Consider the following 19013-nt stretch of genomic DNA (forward strand, 5'->3'; position numbering starts at 1 on the left):
ACAAGTATTTGAGATTCTATGTAAGTTTTCAAAATGAAAACCAAAAACAAATCCCCTCCCACTGCCTCCAATCTTCCAAAAAGTCCAAATAACCCTCCAACAAAACCCCTACATTTAGTTGTAATAAAATCCAACTAAGTATAAATCCCCAACACATTTAAGTAGTTTAGTTTCCTCTTATTTTTATTCTAAACCCAACGAAACCCAAATTAAAATAGCCCCTGCAACACCTTCCTTAAACAAAAAGGTACTTTTCAACAACCCACAAAACTATTATAATACATTTCTTCCACCAAAGTAGATGGAAATTTTTAGTTCATTGTTTCTTATTAACATTTAATGGGATTATGAAGAATAGAAATAAAAGAAAATAAAATCAGGAACCTCGAAAAATGAGGGCTTTTTTAGTCAAAGAATTGCACTGATCAGCAAATAACACCTTGCATATGACTATTTCTGAAAACAGGATACCCCACATTCCCTGTGAAAAGAGAATGACATTTTAAATACACAGACATTAGGATTTACTATAGCTCTTGTACATTTTTTTCAGTATTTACATTTCAACAACATTTAGAACAGCAATAATTTTCTATCATAACATGTTCACTCTTAAAATTCATTTTGAAAACAACTTTAAAAATTAAGCTGTATTTTAAAACTCAATGGTTTCTTGCACATTGTGAACATATCTGATATGATTTGTGAAATCACTAAAAGTATTTCTGATTTTTTATACAAAACAGAATGGTATCCAGGTCAAAGACTCTAGGGAATTTAATTACTGTATTGTCACCAAATGATTACAGCCACTTCAGATATAATTAGTTCTCAATATTGAGGTTTCATAGCCTACTTTTTTCCTTAGGTACTAAAGATCATTTATTTACATTCTCATTAGAAATTAATCTGTTAGAAACTTTACCAAAAACAAAACCAAAGAGAGTGTTTACCACAATGTGAGCTTTTAAAATACTCTGGATGAAATTAAAATTCTTTGAGAGAAAAAGCACATTCATATGTTTCAGAATATTTGTACAAACAGAAAACCAGCTTATAACCAGAATGTACTGGAGACTGAAAAAAAAAAACACCCACAGAAAATCCAGCTTAACTTTTAATAAGTGACTGAACATTACTATGCCAGACAGACTATAAACTTCAAAACTAAAGATACAAGCAAGCGTAAATAAAGGGAATGGTGGTAGAAGCTAAAAAAGCACCTTAGATAACAGAGGACCTCATTCTTCTGATTCTATTCAAAAAGGAAATTCTATAATAACCAGAACCAAACTATTTTGGACAAAAGAAAACAGGAAAAAACAACTCCAAAATAAACAAAGAGGCCAACACACACTGATAGAATATAAAATCACCTGTCTAATTTTGCACAATTCCCCATAAACTTGAAATAAATAAGCTATTACTTTAACCAAAACACCAGCACGTTATCAGAGAGGACACCGTGCATCAATGAACAGATACAAAATGCCAATATAAATGACAAACCTCGATTTAGTAAACTTTAAGAATAAAGTGTGAAATTATAGAGAAAAATAAAATTTTCTTAATATATGAAACTTGAGTAAGCAAGATATAAAACCAAAGAAACAGATAAAAAAGAGCCATAATTTTCAAAGTACGTAACCAGAGCTAAAGCAATATTTGGAAAAAGTCATATAACAGCTTGAATGATCTAATTCTGAAAGTTCAGTGGCACACAGTGTATAGGAGATGACTAAAAATGGTTTTGACACCCTAATATAATTATAAATTTTGTTGTTCAATTCTTATACAAAGAGGAATAATTTTTGTTATTCCTGGCAAAACATTCACAGGTGGTAACTGGCTTAGAAAAGTGAATGCCATCAAGAACAAATTGATATATTCAAGTATTACAATGGAAAAAATATTTTCTTCAGGCATGGTGGCTTGCACCTGTAGTCCCAGCTACTCAGGAGGCTGAGGTAGGAGGATCACTTGGGCCCAGGAGGAATTTGAGGTTGCTGTGAGCTAGGCTGACACCACAGCACTCTAGCTCAGGTAACAGAGTGAGACTGTCTCAAAAAAAAAAAAAAAAAAAAAATTTTTTTTTCTTGGTGTTCATACCAAAACCTTTACTAGGATAACCACCTTCTTTTCCACTGAAGAAAGTTTACTCTAATAACATAGTAGAAGGTAGAATATTAACAGAAGGCATATTTTAACCAGTATTACTCTAATAAACAGTGCCAAAAATTGTAGTGACTCTTGGGAAAATCTCTTTTTGTAGTTTACTTACCTCCACTGCCTGCATCTTGCTCCTCCCCTTCAGGAAATGCAACCTGGCTTGGCAAGCTATTCCTAGATCGAGTGACTGTCTCTAACTGGGAAGCCCGTCCCAATAAAGATAGCTCATCTAGCACCTCTCCCTCTTTGGCCTCAAGATCTGATTTGGAAGTGGTTAAGGGTTTTATACTTTCAGGTGCCATTAGCCTGTTTGGGTCATTCAAACATGCTACCGTGCCACTGTCCAAGCTCAACACTCGGGCACGAGTCTTGGCACTATTCGTGCTGGAAGTCCGACGTGTTGCTCGCTTTTTGCCAGTTCCTTCAGGACCCAAATGAGCTTTGTGTGTGTGTTCAGAGTCGGTTCCCCTTTCCTTATGAGTATGTTTGGTCTTGAGAGCACTGTACCTGCCCTCAGGAGACTGACAGGAATGAGAAGTGCTAGAAGAGCTGTCGCTGCTGAACTGGTGAGCAGACTGAACACTCGATGCTCTACTCAAGTCACTTTGATCACTGGAGTCCTCATCATGACAAAATATAGCGCTATGTGGTTTGGTACCAGAAACACCTCGAAAGGAAACATAGTCCCTATGCCGACTAGAATCAAAACTGCTGGCCCGTTTTTTTCCTGTCCGTCTCCTGCCTGGCTTGTGGGCAGAGGCTGTCCGGTGGATTACACTAGAGGATTTGGGTCGGACATCCCCTTCCTTTTGCTTTCCGCCAACATCTTTACACACTTTTGAATCCACTGAAACAGCTGACTTATCACTCTGCTCCTCTTTGTTTTCCACTGAGTTTGCATGTGGTCTGTCCCCCTGGGAAGTAACCTCGTTTGCATGGGGATTTGTATTGGCTTCTTCAGAGGCAGAGGTGCTGAGCTTCCTCTGGCTGTGCATCTCTTCGGAGGTGTGGGAGTCCTTGGCCTCGGGAGCCCCACTGTTTGTACTCTCTTCCACAGCAGTCTTTTCACTGCTAGTCCTTTTGTCACTGGGACAGCTACTCTTCTCTTCTGGGTCAGCACAGCACTCTTTTTTCCTGCCACTCTTCGTTCCTACTTTAGGAGACTCCTCGTGCTCTGACAAGACGCTCTCTATGTGAGTTGAGCTGGTCTGCTCACTTTTATAGCTGCTGACAGTACTGTTGGTGTCCCTGTCTGTCCCACTGCAGTAGCTCTCTGTTGACCCACTACTCCGTGTACTCAGGCTCCTCAAGCTGTCCACGCTTTTGTCTGCTTTCAGAGGTTTGATCTTCCCACTTTTTGTGGGTGGCTGAGAATTACTCTTTCTCAAGTCACCAGCAAGCTGAAATTCCCCAGATAAACCAGAATTTTCCACCAAAGATTCTTTGGATCCAGAATGAGGTTTTGAAGATTCTAACTCACTAACTGGATCTAACCCACGTCTCTGCTGATAAAGAGGGAAGTCATTCAGTGAAGTGTCAGGAAAAGCCACAGCAGAGCTAGAAGTCCGTGGTACACCTCGTGGCCGGTGATCTTTCCTATACGAGTGTGAATGTAAAGGTACAAGAGAAGCTACTTCTGTGTCACAGGCGTTGGACAGAGACTGATCAACGTGGTGGTGGTGGCTATGACTTGGCTGGCTCACTTTGTCACTGAAGTCCCTTGGTAAGTCCTGTCCACAAGAGGATAAGGAAGGCTGAATGGAGATGAAGGAGTCATTGGAGACCAGACGAAAGAGCTTCCGATCAGTTGCCAAATCTGTTTCAAACACATATTTGGAAATGTTAACACAAATGCATGCTCTGTTTTTCTACTGTTTACAATGGAAAGAATTCACTGCATACAGTAAATCAAGTATAAACAATTTCCCAAGCAGCTCACTAAGAGTTGGCCAGTCATTCCAAAGAACTGGTTTCTATTTCACAGCTGCACAAAGAAAGCATTCTACTGATGGAATGAACTGAACTTCCAAATCTTTGAGTTCTTCAACCTGCCTCAGAAAAAGTTCTATAGACTACCAACATTAAAATAAGAGGCAACAAAGGATTATATTTAAAATGGATCTGGATTTCTATGCAAACTCTGTCTCTAACCTCAGGTTACCCTCTGAGCCTCTGTTTCCTCATCTGTAAAATGTGGTATCACCTCACTGAGTCAGAGGGAAGGCATAACTGAGTTAATAACATATACTGCTTGGTACAGTGCTGCCATAGTTAATGACAGGTGTCACTGTTTCACCTCACTAACACAATACTAAAATCCTTTCTAAAAACTAATATGAATTATTTTATAAATCAACAAAAACCTACAGTAATCAGAACCAGAAAATAAATAAATAAAAAGGCTGACCAATGCCCAAACAAGAGATGATATAATGATGTAAGGCATCTTGCTATTTGTAACAGTTAAAACAACAACAACAATAATTACAGGGCAAAATAGCATATTCTTTTCTTTTTCATTATTAATAAGCAATTACAAAATACCTCATAAAAATACATTATCCTCCTGTATCTTTTAATCATTCAGGGCAGTGATTAGTGACTTAACATATATACTATGCATATAAATGTAAATATAGATATAGATATAAATAAATCTATCTATCTATCTACCTACATTGTAATTTATCTTAGAATATAGCTTGACAACCAAACTGCACAACAGCTGATTTCTTTACACACATTTTGACAGACAAGGGTGGTTTGAACCTGCTATTAGTTCAATAAAAAAAAAAATTATTGTCTTATTTGTCATAGCTGCACAAAGTACAATAATAGATTCTATAGTAAGTCAGACTCTTCCCAGTAGAATCCCAATGATGTAAGCAGACATTTCCCCCTAAGATTAAAATAAAATCAGTTACTAGAAATGTTTATATACTTTTAAAAAATCTAAACCTAGATTAGACCTAAATAATTAAAAACTCAGAGACAGCCTCTACATTCTATTATGTAAACTGTGATTTATGACCTATGAAGCTTTCTCTTATGTTTTAAACTTTTCAAGATAAGTAAAACCCATGTTCTTTATCATTTGTCCCAAACAGCTGACACTGTACTTGGGCTCTTATATCCTCTAAATACCAAAATTTAAAAGTTAACATTGTATTTACTTTTTTGTAGTATTAAATAATAATGTTATTTCTATAAACTCTCAACAATTATGGAATGGTGTGATAGTCATATTTCAAGGATATGAATTTTCCAGAATAAAAATTTAACTCTAAACAAGTAGTTGAAAATCACTAAATCTACTATACAGTAAAGTACTTTTAAAAAAATACTAATGATCAAAACCACTCCAAGACATTTAAAAAGCAGAAATTTAAGTTTTTCATTTTAAAAAGGACAGCCAAACTTACTTTAAAACATGTACTCTCTTCAGTGGTGCTAAACAAATATACTATAAAAGGTTTAATTCTGTCAGGAAGAATTTTAGGTGGTTTTAGGAAATTTTCAAGTAAATATACTTTATTACACATTTGTTCTTACTCATACCAATAGAGTCAAAGATACATCAAAGTTAAGAGGCTCAAATCAACACAGAGAGATATACTATTTTTTATCTAATTAAACTTTTTTTCAGTAATTGTTATTAGTAGTGTTTAGGATAAGAAAGGCACACTCACATACTCCTCAAGGTGGTGCAAACTGGTGTAACCTTCTCCTAATCAGTCTGGTAATATGGCCAAAAACCTTGAAAAAGTATTCTTACCCTTTGATCAGTAATCTATTTCTAGAATTTGCTGTGAAAGGATAAAATCAAATATGTGTATAAGGTTTTAGCACAAAGTTGTTCATCTCAGGTTATTACAAAAGTTCGTAAAATACAAAAAGGATAACAATGTCCATAAAAAATGGCTGAGTAAATTATGTAGTCTATCAATAAGCTCATAAAGGCACTAAAAACCTTTTTAAAGATTATATAATAATATGAGAAAAATACTTAAGTAAAAAAGGTAGCACTATATAAAAAGTACAATTCCAGTTCTGCAAGTTAAAAAGAATGCTAAGGGACTAAGAAATGTGCCAAGGAGTATCCGGCCCTCTCTCCCTTTGGGGAGGGAAGGACGGGAGGTGAGCATGAAACTGGGCCTGAGCTTCTGCTATCCTGCTTCTCCAGTCAGTTTTATAAAGTTATTTGGGTTTTTCTCCCCCATCTCGTATCCTGATATTGGTATTTTCTGATTTCTTCGGTTGTTATTGTTAGCTCAACCACCATTGTGGGATACATGTTGCTGATGCACTAAGACAATCAAATACAAAAGGCTGCCTGAGTGATGGGTCCTATTCCCCAGACTATTCCCTTGCAGCAGTGGACCTGACGAGCTTCAAAAACAACCTGATGGACATCATTCAGCAGAACAAAGAGAGGCGGAAAGAGTTAGCTGCACAAGGTGCACCTGATCTTTATAAGAACTCAGAAGACTTAGGAAATGCTGAAGAAAAGCATGCTGATACACATCCATAGATCTGAAACACCTTAAAGGCTTCTGTCATTTTAAACATGAGAGGATAATGAAAACAGCATGACAATATCCTAAATTCTCAATTTTGCACAAAGCTATATCTCGTTTTTCAACATATAATTGGATCAAGCCATTTTTATGGACTTCTATACAAGGAATTAAGAAGAACATAAATTTTGAGCTAATAATTCTGGCCAAATACATTCAAGTTGCTGTTTTTAGCCAGTGCTGCTGCCATTGTTTTTCCTCCACAACCTGGCCTTCTTCAATTAAGCCAGATAAATTTTTAAGACAAAAGTCAATTTTAAATTTTCCTCACTTTGAGCCAGTCATAGTGACTGTGTATTACATGTGCAGAAGATGAAGCTTTTGTAAATTTACTTTCTTGCACTGTCTTATACAAAGTGTTATAACTTCAAATATTTCAAGGTCTTAAATAAAAGGAAGGCAAAAACAAAATTATGGGGAAAATATTCTGTTGCAGTGCTGGGGAACAGGCTACTTAGATTGTCCTTTACTTCAAACGCATGAGAACAGAGTGAAAGGTAGGACTGCTCAGAAGCTGAAGCTGAAGTCCTGTGGCTACAATGGAGCATCATAGTGCCAGTGCAGTGACCTGATGAACATCTCACTGTAACTCTCATCCTGGGAAATGGCAGGGAAACCTCTGTCTGAACCCAGTGGATGAACCTGCATCCTTCCTGTGTCGCCAAAGGACTCATGCATCACCTCCACAGGTGTGCTCACAACACAGGGCACACGGTATCTACAGTCCATGAAAACAGACTGTCAGCCATTAGTGAAGACAGACACTGGAATGGAATATGGAATTTCCCTTCTGGGGCGTTCATCCCATCAAGATGTAACAAAATATATTACAAGCCAATGGATAAGAGGCAAGAAGTGTGTGCGTGTATGTTGAAAAATGTCTATGAAAATGGAAGCCCACCCTTTTCTGTACAGATAACATTATGTGATATGACTTTTAAATTTTACTACATAGAAACAAACTGCAACCCTCAAAGGCCCTGCTTCCTTGTCATGTTTTGACTGGGCAAGTGCAAAGCTTTTCCTTTGCTCCAAACTGAAGAACTACCTTTATTTGTTATTAGCTGACAAGAAAGGTCAAGCACAATTAGGTGTTGTAAGTTAAGTTTTCAGTATACACACATTTCAATGTTTGTGGGCTTCAGTGAATTTATCTTTGTGAAAACAATCAAGAAGAGTAGTCTTCAATTAAATGACATGAAGGAGGATCCATCGATCCATCCTAACGAGTTTTCTGTTGCACCTGCCTCCTTCCTGGGTTTCACAACGGGAAGCAATATTTTAGAAATGGATACAATCAGGAGCTGTTAAGCCCAAGTAGTGAGATTTTATAACTCACAACTTAGATCTCTTTTGATGTGTAAGCCATATTCTATATGCATATTTAGTATGCATGATTGTAACTTAAGATATAGTTGTGTGTAGACTCTTTTATATGTTCCATGAATTAGCCAGGTGTAGTGGCATGGGCCTATAATACCAACTACTCAGGGGGCTGACACAGGAGATCACTTGAGCCCAGGAGTTTGAGGCTGCAGTGAGCTATATAGGATCATGCCACTGCACGCTACCCCAGACAACAGAGACCTCGTGTCTCAAAAAAAAAAAAAATGTTCTGTGAATAAGGTCGTTAGCTTTAGTTTTACCTGAATCTTGTGCAGAACACAGCTAAATAATTGAATTGTATCACACATGTTACAAAGTAATTGGTATTTTAAATGTAAGCAGTAAAGATTGATCTACAATAATGTGCTGGGGGAAAACATTTATAGATATATAAATCATGGTGACTTCTGGTCCTTTACAAGTGGACTTTCATTTCCATTTATGGAGAAACTATAACTACTGCTTTTAATGTCTTTTTAAATTGAGCTATTTACCAGCTAGAAAATATTCTGCACTTAAAATATAACTATCTGGGAAATCTAATTACTATTGTTCCTATTTAAGTCAGCTGTCTTTCAGTAAAGCTACAGAATCTCTCCGAGGAGAAGTAAATTGAAACACTGCTTCTCAACCGTCACAGGAAACACAGCCACTTTGTTCCTATTAATACTTTAAGATCTATAGACTTCGTTATTTAAAAAGTAGGAGAATGCAAAGAATTCATCAATTTCTGTACATGGGCTTTAAACTAATTTTCCAGGTTATGTCACTTATAAAGCACTGTGACCAAACTTCCAGAGGGAATGAAGAAAAGATACTTCACTTTTTCAGAAAAGTTGTCATACTGCTTGATGTACTTATTTTCCTAATCTCCCCCTCTCTCTCTATCCCCTACACTCCCTACTTCTCTCCTTATTTCTTCTAGTCTTTCATATTCCTTTCCTTTCTTTCTAAGACTACTTAGCACTTATTAGCAGGAAGTCAGAGTGGAGGTTATCTGTGCCCATCCCTTTTGCAAACCTGTTGAGCCCATTCTGAAAAGAGGGATTGATGAGTCAGGCTGCTGCACTTCCCATGTCCCGTTTGTACTTTTATCCTCAGCTACTCAACAAATATATCTTGCAAGTTCATTTGTCTTTCCATTTAACCAGAGCCTCTTTTATTTAACTTTTAACATGATACCTACAATTCTTGTGCTTTTAATGTGCTGTAATTCTCTGTATTTCCTATAGTGATTGCTGAATAAATCATATTTGAGGGACAAAAAAGAATGCATACGTGCATATGTTTGTACAAATGTTAAAAGTGATTTACCATAGCCAGCCATAAAAATATAAAGTCCTAACACATGCTATAATATGGTAAGTAAAAGAAGCCAGACACTAAAAACCACATAATATATAATTCCATTTATATGAAATGTCCAGAATAGGCAAATACATAGAGATAAAAAGTAAACTAGTAGTTATCAGGGGCTGAAGTTGAAGGAGGAAATGGGGATTTGTAATGGGTACAGGTTTCTTTTTGGAGTGATGAAAATGTTCTGGAATTAGATAGTGGTGATGGGTATACAACCTTGTGAATAGATTAAAAACCACTGCATTATACTGCAATTAAAAAAATACAAAAAAAAGTGAAACACCAAAAAAATTAACAATAGCTTCTCAGTGACAGAAGTACAAACTATTTTTTCTTCACACTTAAACTTTTTAACGTACATTACTTTCATAAACAAAAATCATTATTTTCCTCCTCTCTTCCAGATCATGCCCATCAATTACAAAAACATGCTATTATTTCCCTTACAACATCTTATAAAATCCAAATCCCTCCCTTATCCTTAATTCCCCTGCTAGTTATCATGTAAGGTCTCTGCCCCCTTTATAAAAATTCACTAAAAGAATAGTTTATATTCACTGTCTTCGATTCTTCTTCTCCAGTTCCCTCTTAAGCAGATTCCAATCCCACTCCATTAAGACTGTGCTTATCAAGGTCACCAACTCTCTTTACATTATTAACTCCAATGGTCAAGTCTCCATCCTCGTGTCCCTTGACCTATTAGCAGCATTTGACAAAGCTGATCAATCCGTTCTCCTTGAAACACAGGGATATAATATCCATCTCATCAGTTATTCCTACTCAGTCTCCTAGACTTCTTAAACTGGAGGGGCTCAGGGTTCAGTCCTTAAGGCTTTTCATTTTTCTATCTACACTTCCTCTTTATAGATCTCATCCAGTTTTGTCCCCACAATAAACTGAAATTCAGAAATACCTGTAACTAGTAGTTCCTCCATCTTCTACCCAGCCCCTGTACTCATATGGGGATGGTCTAAAGTTCTAATCTTAGATAGAGAAGACATGAGTGAGGCTAGGCAGGGAAATTATAGATTACCCCTTCTTAGAAGTGAAATAATCAAGAGCACCCCCACACATACCTCCTCAGTTTTCTTCCAATCATCCTGAATCCTGTGACAAAATGAGTGCCAACTAATCATACAACTGCTAACCACCTAACTAAAGTTCACTGTCCTATAAATCCAAACCAGCCAGCAAACCAGTATCAAATGGTATTTAAGCCAGAAGGAACACTTGCCACTAGGTGGTGCCAAACCATAGCCAGGAAGAAGGATTTGGATTAGGAAGCCAGGCAACGTAAACCCCAAGCAGGCTTGCCCTGTTAGTTTATGAACTTTTAATAACTCAACACCATATTTGACATGATTTTATTTTATTTTTTGTATTTATGCACTGACAACTCCTAAACTTAAAACTCCAACCCTGATCTTTCACCTGAAATCCAGACCTATCTACTCATGCCACTTACAGGTCTAATACCCCCTCATATCAGATATGTCCCAAACTGAACTCCCTCTCTTACCTCTCCAAATCTGCTCCTCCTCAGTCTTCCCCCTTTCAGTTAACGGGCACTTCATCCTCCCAGCCACTTAACCCAAAAGCCTTAGAGTCATCCAATGACTACTATTTCTTTCATATAACATATCAAAATCCATCAACATATCCTCTTATTAATATCTTCCACACATACACTTTCTCCCCCCCCCCTCTCTATTTCTTGCTACTATGATCTGTGCCCTGGATTATTGCAGTAATCTGCGAACTGAGTTCTCTGCCTTATCTTTTGCCCCTTTTAATATATTTCTCAACACAGGAGCTAGAGTGATTTTGTTAAAACATAACACAAACCATCTCACTCAAAATTAAAACTAACACCTTTAAAATGGCTTAAAAGACTCTATGCAGTTTGGCCCCTCACTTACTCCACACCAGCCACATTATTTCTCAAAGCTACAGGCATGTTCCTACTTTAGGGCTTTTGCCCTTGCTGTTCCCCTCTGCATGGAGGGAGTCCCTCCCTCCCCAGATACCCTGACAGCTCATTCCTCCTGCTTCAGCTCTTTGTTCTCACTCTATGCAAAACTACAATTTCTCCCTATCCTGTCTCTATTTACCACATATATAAACTTACACTCGTATGATTCTATACTAGTATGGAAGCCACAAGAGGGTAGAAATTTTTGTGTTTGCTGATTTTTTCCAGTACTTAAAACAGTACCATAAACATAATGAATACTCAATACTTGTTAAATGTTAAAAACGTGGAAAAATGTTATATAATAAACAGAAATTATAAAACTATATGAAAGGAGTGTAATATAGGTTTATTTCTATAGATATACAAAGGAATATAGTATAGTCCTATAATCCAAACTAGATCTGGATTATAGGACTGCCACTTTGTAACTGTGTGACTTTGGGCAAGTTTCTAATAACTGCTTTCTTAAGACATAATATGCTCATCTGTAAAGTGAGAATAGTAACAGTATCGACTTCAAATGCTTATTAAGTGAATATTAACTGGTTGAATGCATATAAGGTGCTTAGAAGAGAACTTCAACCAAGGGTTACAAATGAAAGCCCATGGAGCCAAATCCTGTCCTCTATTTGTTTTTGTAAATGAAGCTTTAGTGTAGCACAGCCATGCCCACTCATTTGTGTATTTTTATGGCTCCTTTCACTCTACAAAGGCATAGTTAAGTAGTTGAGTAGCAAGAGAGACCATATGGCCTACAAAGCTATCTGGCCTCTTACAGAAAATGTATGCTGACCCTGAATTTGGACAACACTATGCCGTCAGAGAATGTCAGACATCATGATCTGTGTTACTGCATACCTGCAAAGGTAGATTTGTGTGTATATAATTCCCAACCTGCCAAATTATAAAATTCTTGCCTGCACATGGTACTTTGCAGATATAAAATAAGATAAAGACATATATGACCCCCTAAATGCAGTGGCACCAATCCCTCTAAGGTTATTATCTAGTTGTGGAGATATACAAATGGTCACATATATTATAGAAAATGATACTGTAATTCTCCAAGTAATTGATTCACCTTTCATTTTTAAAAAAGTACCTATACCATACTGCATACTGTATGTTTAGAGGTCTTTCAGTTTTGGGGGTTGGTAGGGTTGGAAGGGGTAGTCCATAAAAGCAAATCAACAATGATGGGGGTATTATAATTTAAAAAAAGAGTTAAAAACTTAAAGTTCCAAATAACAGTAACAAAATATGCTTGTAAGAAATGAACCTGGTTCATTTGGAATGGGTTTTTGGGTAAAGAAAATAAAAAGAAAAAAAAATAAACCTGGGTAAAGTATTAAATTAATGGACAAATGTCATAATTCAGTGATGTATTTGTAGCCTCATAAACAAGTTGCATAATTAAGAAGAGGAAATTTATCAGCCTGTCTGCCCAAATATCACCCATAGGTTAATAAAAATAAAAATAACAGGGTTATAATTGGGTAGAAATAAAAGACAGGTTTCTAATCCAGTTATGGCTCATTGATTATATAACCTTGGACAATTCCATTTGAAAATAGGGATGACATATTTGTCTTTGTATGTTTAAAAATTAAAAATCAAACATGAAAATGTGGTAGTTTAAAAAACTCAGTAAAAACCAAAATATACATTTGCAATGGAGCTGAATAAGAAGAAAAAAATATTCACATATGGCCAAAATTTCTATTAACAATCTGCTACAGGAAGGTACCATGTTTATTTGGCAGAATATGTATAACTGAACTCCAATAAGCTAAAAGCACTTATAATGCTTTATTACTATCATTACAGTAACATTTTATATTAACATTTCCTAAAAATACCATAATAAATTATTCTCAACTTCTGCCAAATTGTGAGCAGTATATTCCACAAATTCATTCAGGTCACCATAATATACAACGTCACTATGAAGTATAATGTTCTTACCTTGTTCTTCACTTCCTTCCTTACAAAGACTAGAGCTCTGGCCCAGACTTAAACTGATATCATCAGAAGTCTTAGCAGTGTCTGTATCTCCTACAAAGTTAAGAGAAACATGTGAGGCCCCTATTTTAAAAGTAAAGGCTGTAGTGCGGCATAACCAAGGAAGGACATCAAGGCATATGGTAGATATCTATCAACTAAAGCAGTTTTGTGTATCAAGGATTACAGTAATAGAAGCACTGAACTTATAAGAAGTATCACAGACTATCAGAGAACATAATTATTCTCACAGAACTATAAACCATGTAATACGGAAAGCTGCATAATATAACTAACAAAACTGTTTCTTTAAAAATAAGTAGATTTTAAAAAGAAATGCAAATTATGTAATGGCTTAAAACAATGTAAATTTCCCTCCTAGGGAAAATTAGCAAGCTCAAAAAATTATAGGGTAAAAATAAGAAGTATTTATTTTATTACATATTTATTATTATATGTTCTATACATCTGAAGTATGTATAGAACAAATGACAGAAAATAACTTTCCCTTTTTTTAGTGTCTCATCTATGCCCACATTTAAAGGTTTCACATCAAAGTACTTAATTTATCATGAACCCTACCAAAACTCATAAAAGTATTTTCCCTTGAGGCAAGAAAATTTCTTATAGATCAAACTTATAATCCATGGAATGTAACACAAATGGTAACATTCTTTTGAGAAATTTGGATGATGAAAGAGGAATACAATTTATATCAAACAACTGTTAATAAGATATATAATCTTATCTATAAAATAATTTCAAGAACGATTTTTCATTACATTTAAATGTACAGTACTTATCTTTATTACAACCAAAAATGAAATGGAAAGTCGGGGGCAACTTTTAAATTCGATTCTGTCTACCTTTAATAGTTGCTGCTGTTCCAAGACGAGAGGAGCCAGACCCAATCTGAAAACAGGACATGAGTAAATAAAATGAATTAAAATGCTAAATATGTCATCAAAATTATCATATCAAACATGTTATCAGTCACTTTATCAATATTAACAGACACCTTGGCCACGTTCTATCAGAGCCATACAACCTGTGTGCTGTGGCACATGCTGCGTGTATCTTACAGATGTGCTGAGACACTGAATCCCTCTGCATGCTCAGGAATGAAGGAGCCCCAAGGGCCAGATGCCTCCGACCTCAAGCAACTCACGTCATACAATTATCATTTTTTACATTGCATCATGACATGCTCATGGTACAAACAACAGCAAACCCAGGTGTTATGTCTAACTGAAATAAATTTATACTTCTCAGGGTACATAAAGGGAAGGTTTGGGGGACAAAACATTTTAGCATATGCTACAAAGAGCAACATAAATCTTACTGTCAGATTATTAGTGAGTATATCATTATGTACTTTCCTTAGTTCCAGACAAAAAGTAAATACTTCTTTGTAGACAGAACATTTATTTAAAAAGAATAAAAATCTAAATCATCCACAAAAAAATGAATTTTTAGCACAAACTATAGATAGAAAACAAAAATCTGATTGCTGAACTTTTAGTGCTTATATTCAAGATGGTATAACACTTCCCTAAAATTTCAGAGCCACTATTTATTAATACTACCATAAAAATTACATAAATACTGCAAATTCCACAAACAAATTAGGGAAACCAAACATAACAACATGACAGTTACTAAATCAACAAGTCTTAGAAACTCCTCCTATAACCTGTTATAGGATTCAAAGAACCCAGTCAACCAAATTTACGCCTGTAAAGTAAAATTAAGACTATTCACATACTACTTCATATTTTACCAAGTCTTCCTTTTTATTGATTCAATTTAAATAGGATTATACCATACCACAAGACATCAGCTCAAAATACAGGTTAATGTTGACTTTGAAGGGGCATGAGGGACTTTCTTGATCTGGATGGCAATTGAATGGATGTACACAGATGTAAAAATTCCCTGAGCTACATACTGAAGATGCGTACAATGCTATATAAGCTATATGCCAGCGTAAAAAGTAAATAAAAATAAGCACACAGATATGGGTTGAAACTACCAATAAACTCTTGATGCAGCCAATAAAAAATAAGCTTTGTAGTATTTTTAGCTATTTATTAAGCTTGATTCTCCCAGTTTTTCCTAATTTCTACTTTCAATTAGCTATAAAAGGCACTGCAATTACCCAGAATGAAAAAGGCCAAAAAGCATTTTACTGAAAAAGAAAAGTTTCGTTCTTACCACACCTGCTACACAAGTTATAGAACTAACACACATTATTCTTCTACTAGAGTTATAAACACATAATTTCCTGGATAGAAATTTAAAAACAAACATGTCAACAAAAATACCATTTTATGCATACCCTTCTAAGAATTTAAACTTTAAAAAAAACACCCAAAACTTTTTGAATATGGGCATAGTAGTCATTTGCTCACAACCTCAAAGTGTTCTCCTTCTCCTTCCTTAATAAGCTCCTTATTTTGTTCAGGCACTGGTCATACATCTTCTGGTCCATGAGAAGTAGGCCCAGTCCCCTGTCTAGAGGTTGGTATATGACCTAGTTACGGTCAATGAATGTATGGGAGAGAATGCTGGACAGCTCCAGTAAAAGATCTTTTCATGTCTGCCAAGAAGGTGACCCAAGGAAAATCTCTCTGCCCACACCGTTGCCTGCCTCCTAACTTTTCAATAATCATAACTGAAGCTGCTGTACTCATCCTGTAACCCTGAGGGAAAAGCCTAGAGAACTGTGAAAACGCCAAACCAGAACCCTAACATTACTGAGCTGCTGAACAATCACCTCCAGATTTAGGTGACAGACTCCTATCTCTTTAAGTCACTGTTAGTTGGATATTCTATTACTTGCTGACAAAAGCATTCTTGGCTGGGCACTGGTGGCTCATGCCTGTAATCCTAGCACTCTGAAGAGGCCAAGGTGGGTGGATCACTTGAACTCAGGAGTTCAAGACCAGCCTGAGCCAAGAGTGAGACCCTGACTATACTAAAAATAGAAAAATTAGCTGGGCATCATTAGCTAGACTGATGCCACAGCAATCTAGCCCAGGCAACAGAGCAAGACTCTGTCTCCAAAGAAAAAAAAGCATTCTTAATGGATACAATGGGGCAATTAAATTTTGCTCTTCATGCTTTTCTGTATTAAGCTTCCCCCAAAAATATCTAAGCATCATGACTATTTGCATATGAAAAAACAGAGGATCAAGGATATAAATTATAGTACATCCAAATGCAATGCATTCCTCAAAGTGTCACTGTAGAAAAATACCTAATGACATTAACATTCATGATGCATTTGCTAAAGAGAATCAACTTCCATACAGCATACACACTATAATTCCACTTTGTTTAGGAAAGTTTTTCGATTACATTATGGATGATTTTAATTTTCTTCTTTTTGTTTACTGTGATTTGTTAAATTTTCAAAAAATGAAAAAAATTAAGAAAAAATAATATCTTCCTACATTTGCGGGGGTGAAATTTATTTAAGCAGTTTGCATAAACTAAAACATTCCACTATTTCTTCTCTTTGATAAGTGCCATAGGAAAGGTCCAGGAAGGATGATGGATGTCAGAGAAGAAAGGTTACTTCTAACTAGAGAGCATATTGGGCAAGGCCACTTCCCCTACAAAGCCTGGCCTTTCTCTTCAGCTGGAAATAATTATTTTCTCCTCGGAAATCATTAGCCCTTCTGTACCATTTCTTTTTTTTTTTTGAGACAGAGTCTCACTCTGTTGCCCAGGATAGCGTGCCATAGCGTCAGCCTCGCTCACAGCAACCTCAAACTCCTAGGCTCAAGCAATCCTCCTGCCTCCGCCTCCCAAGTAGCTGGGACTACAGGCATGCACCACCATGCCCGGCTAATTTTTTATATATATTTTTTTAGTTGTCCTGCTAATTTCTTTCTATTTTTAGTAGAGACAGGGTCTCGCTCTTGCTCAGGCTGGTCTCGAACTCCTGAACTCAAAGGATCCACCCACCTTGGCCTTCCAGAGTGCTAGGATTACAGGTGTGAGCCACCACACCCGGCCTGTACCATTTCTAAGGCAATAATTACTTTGCGTCTTGCACTTATATTTCCTTAGTAATACATATCACATTTATAAGTCTGGTTACTTATATCATATCTACTATGAAGTCACAATCTCTTTGAGGGTAAGACCACTCCCCATCCTAGATTAAGTAAAATGCCTTGAATACTATCAAGCACTAAAATATTTGAAGGTAGACAAGTAACAAAAGAAAAGAGAAGAAGACAAGGGAGAGAAAAAAAGGGGGAAAAATGAAAGGAAAGGGAAATGAGGGTAGAAGATGGAAGGGAGAAGGGTAGAGACGGCAAGAAAGAAAGAATAACAATGACTATGACGTAGCCACTATGGTCCATGAGTCCATTATTTAATACAGAAGACAGTTACATAAACAACTATGATAATGTGTGACAACAAATGATATATAACAGAATATGTAAAAGAAAAAACAGTATGTCTACATTGATAATATCTCCACAAATATACAAAAAGCCTGATTCTACTTCTTCCCCTCAGCTTCTCTAAAGGGTAACAATAATTATGTCAAGCTTTTACTTTGCTATAAACAGTATAAAACAAAAACACTACAATCCTATTAGCACAACTTGTAATACTGGCCAATGTTTATTCAAAAATTACTATTTTAGGTAAAAAGTTTCTATTATAAGGAAAAGGCATGCTGTGTGCACATATGCTTTAATTACATTCAAGAAGGGACTCTCTCCTTAAAACAAACAGGGCAAATTCCAACAGACGCAATGCCAAGGGCAGAGTATCCAAAGGTGGCCGGCCACTGCTATACTCTTTTCACCTGTCCTACTACAAAAATCAAAAAAAGGTGTGGCTCTCCAAAAAATTATTGGAAAAATGTAGCCTTATTCCTCGGGGTAATTTGACACTGCCTACATTTGTCAAGAAGAAAGCTAGGGTTAATTAAAAATATAAAACATGCAGCCATGTTCAAGGATTGAGTCATTTTAGTCTACAAAAAGATACTGAAAAAGGCACAAAGCCAACAAAAAACAGGATCAAGGATAGTAACACTCTTCTTCAAACAGGCATTGTAAAATCTGAAACTTAAAAAGTATCAATCTAATTAGTATGTCATAGCCCCATTCACAATATTTTTTTCTTTTAAATTCTGACACCTCTCATTTCATCAGTTTGTTATGGAAGGAAGACAAATTTAAGGACCTGCTTGTTCTATACTAAATCACAATTAAAACCGTTACCAAAAATTCTTTCACTTCAACTTTAAATCATGAAAATGCAATTCAGATGGAGGCAAATCTATCAAAATATATTAGGAAACAAAATTCTGTTCAAGATTTTGATTCATAGAATATGGCGTTTTCCATAGTATTGTTCTTAGCTAATATAGGGCTACCAGTGTAGAAGAGTAGAACACTATGGGATAGAGTTAGTGGAATTTATGTGTGCTACTTACTCATTTGTTAAATGAGGAGAGAGGTCTGATTCTAGCTCTAAAGTTCTATTACCTATACACGTAAATATAATTAGTAACC

At 36.0% G+C, this 19013-nt stretch overlaps 1 protein-coding gene across 2 annotated transcripts in view; it reads right to left on the reverse strand.

The window, feature by feature from the left end:
- PCNX1 (pecanex 1) overlaps positions 1-19013 on the reverse strand; it is a 160979-nt gene that overhangs the window by 99640 nt on the left and 42326 nt on the right. For both annotated transcript variants that reach the window (XM_045564689.1, XM_045564698.1), the window contains exons 4-6: positions 14334-14379; positions 13432-13521; positions 2282-3985 (exon numbers count right to left, since the gene is read on the reverse strand). In XM_045564689.1, coding sequence (XP_045420645.1) covers positions 2282-3985; positions 13432-13521; positions 14334-14379 — 1840 coding nt within the window. The remainder of the gene's footprint in view (positions 1-2281; positions 3986-13431; positions 13522-14333; positions 14380-19013) is intronic.

The sequence above is a fragment of the Lemur catta genome, chromosome 1, assembly GCF_020740605.2.
Source record: "Lemur catta isolate mLemCat1 chromosome 1, mLemCat1.pri, whole genome shotgun sequence".
Lineage (NCBI taxonomy): Eukaryota > Metazoa > Chordata > Mammalia > Primates > Lemuridae > Lemur > Lemur catta.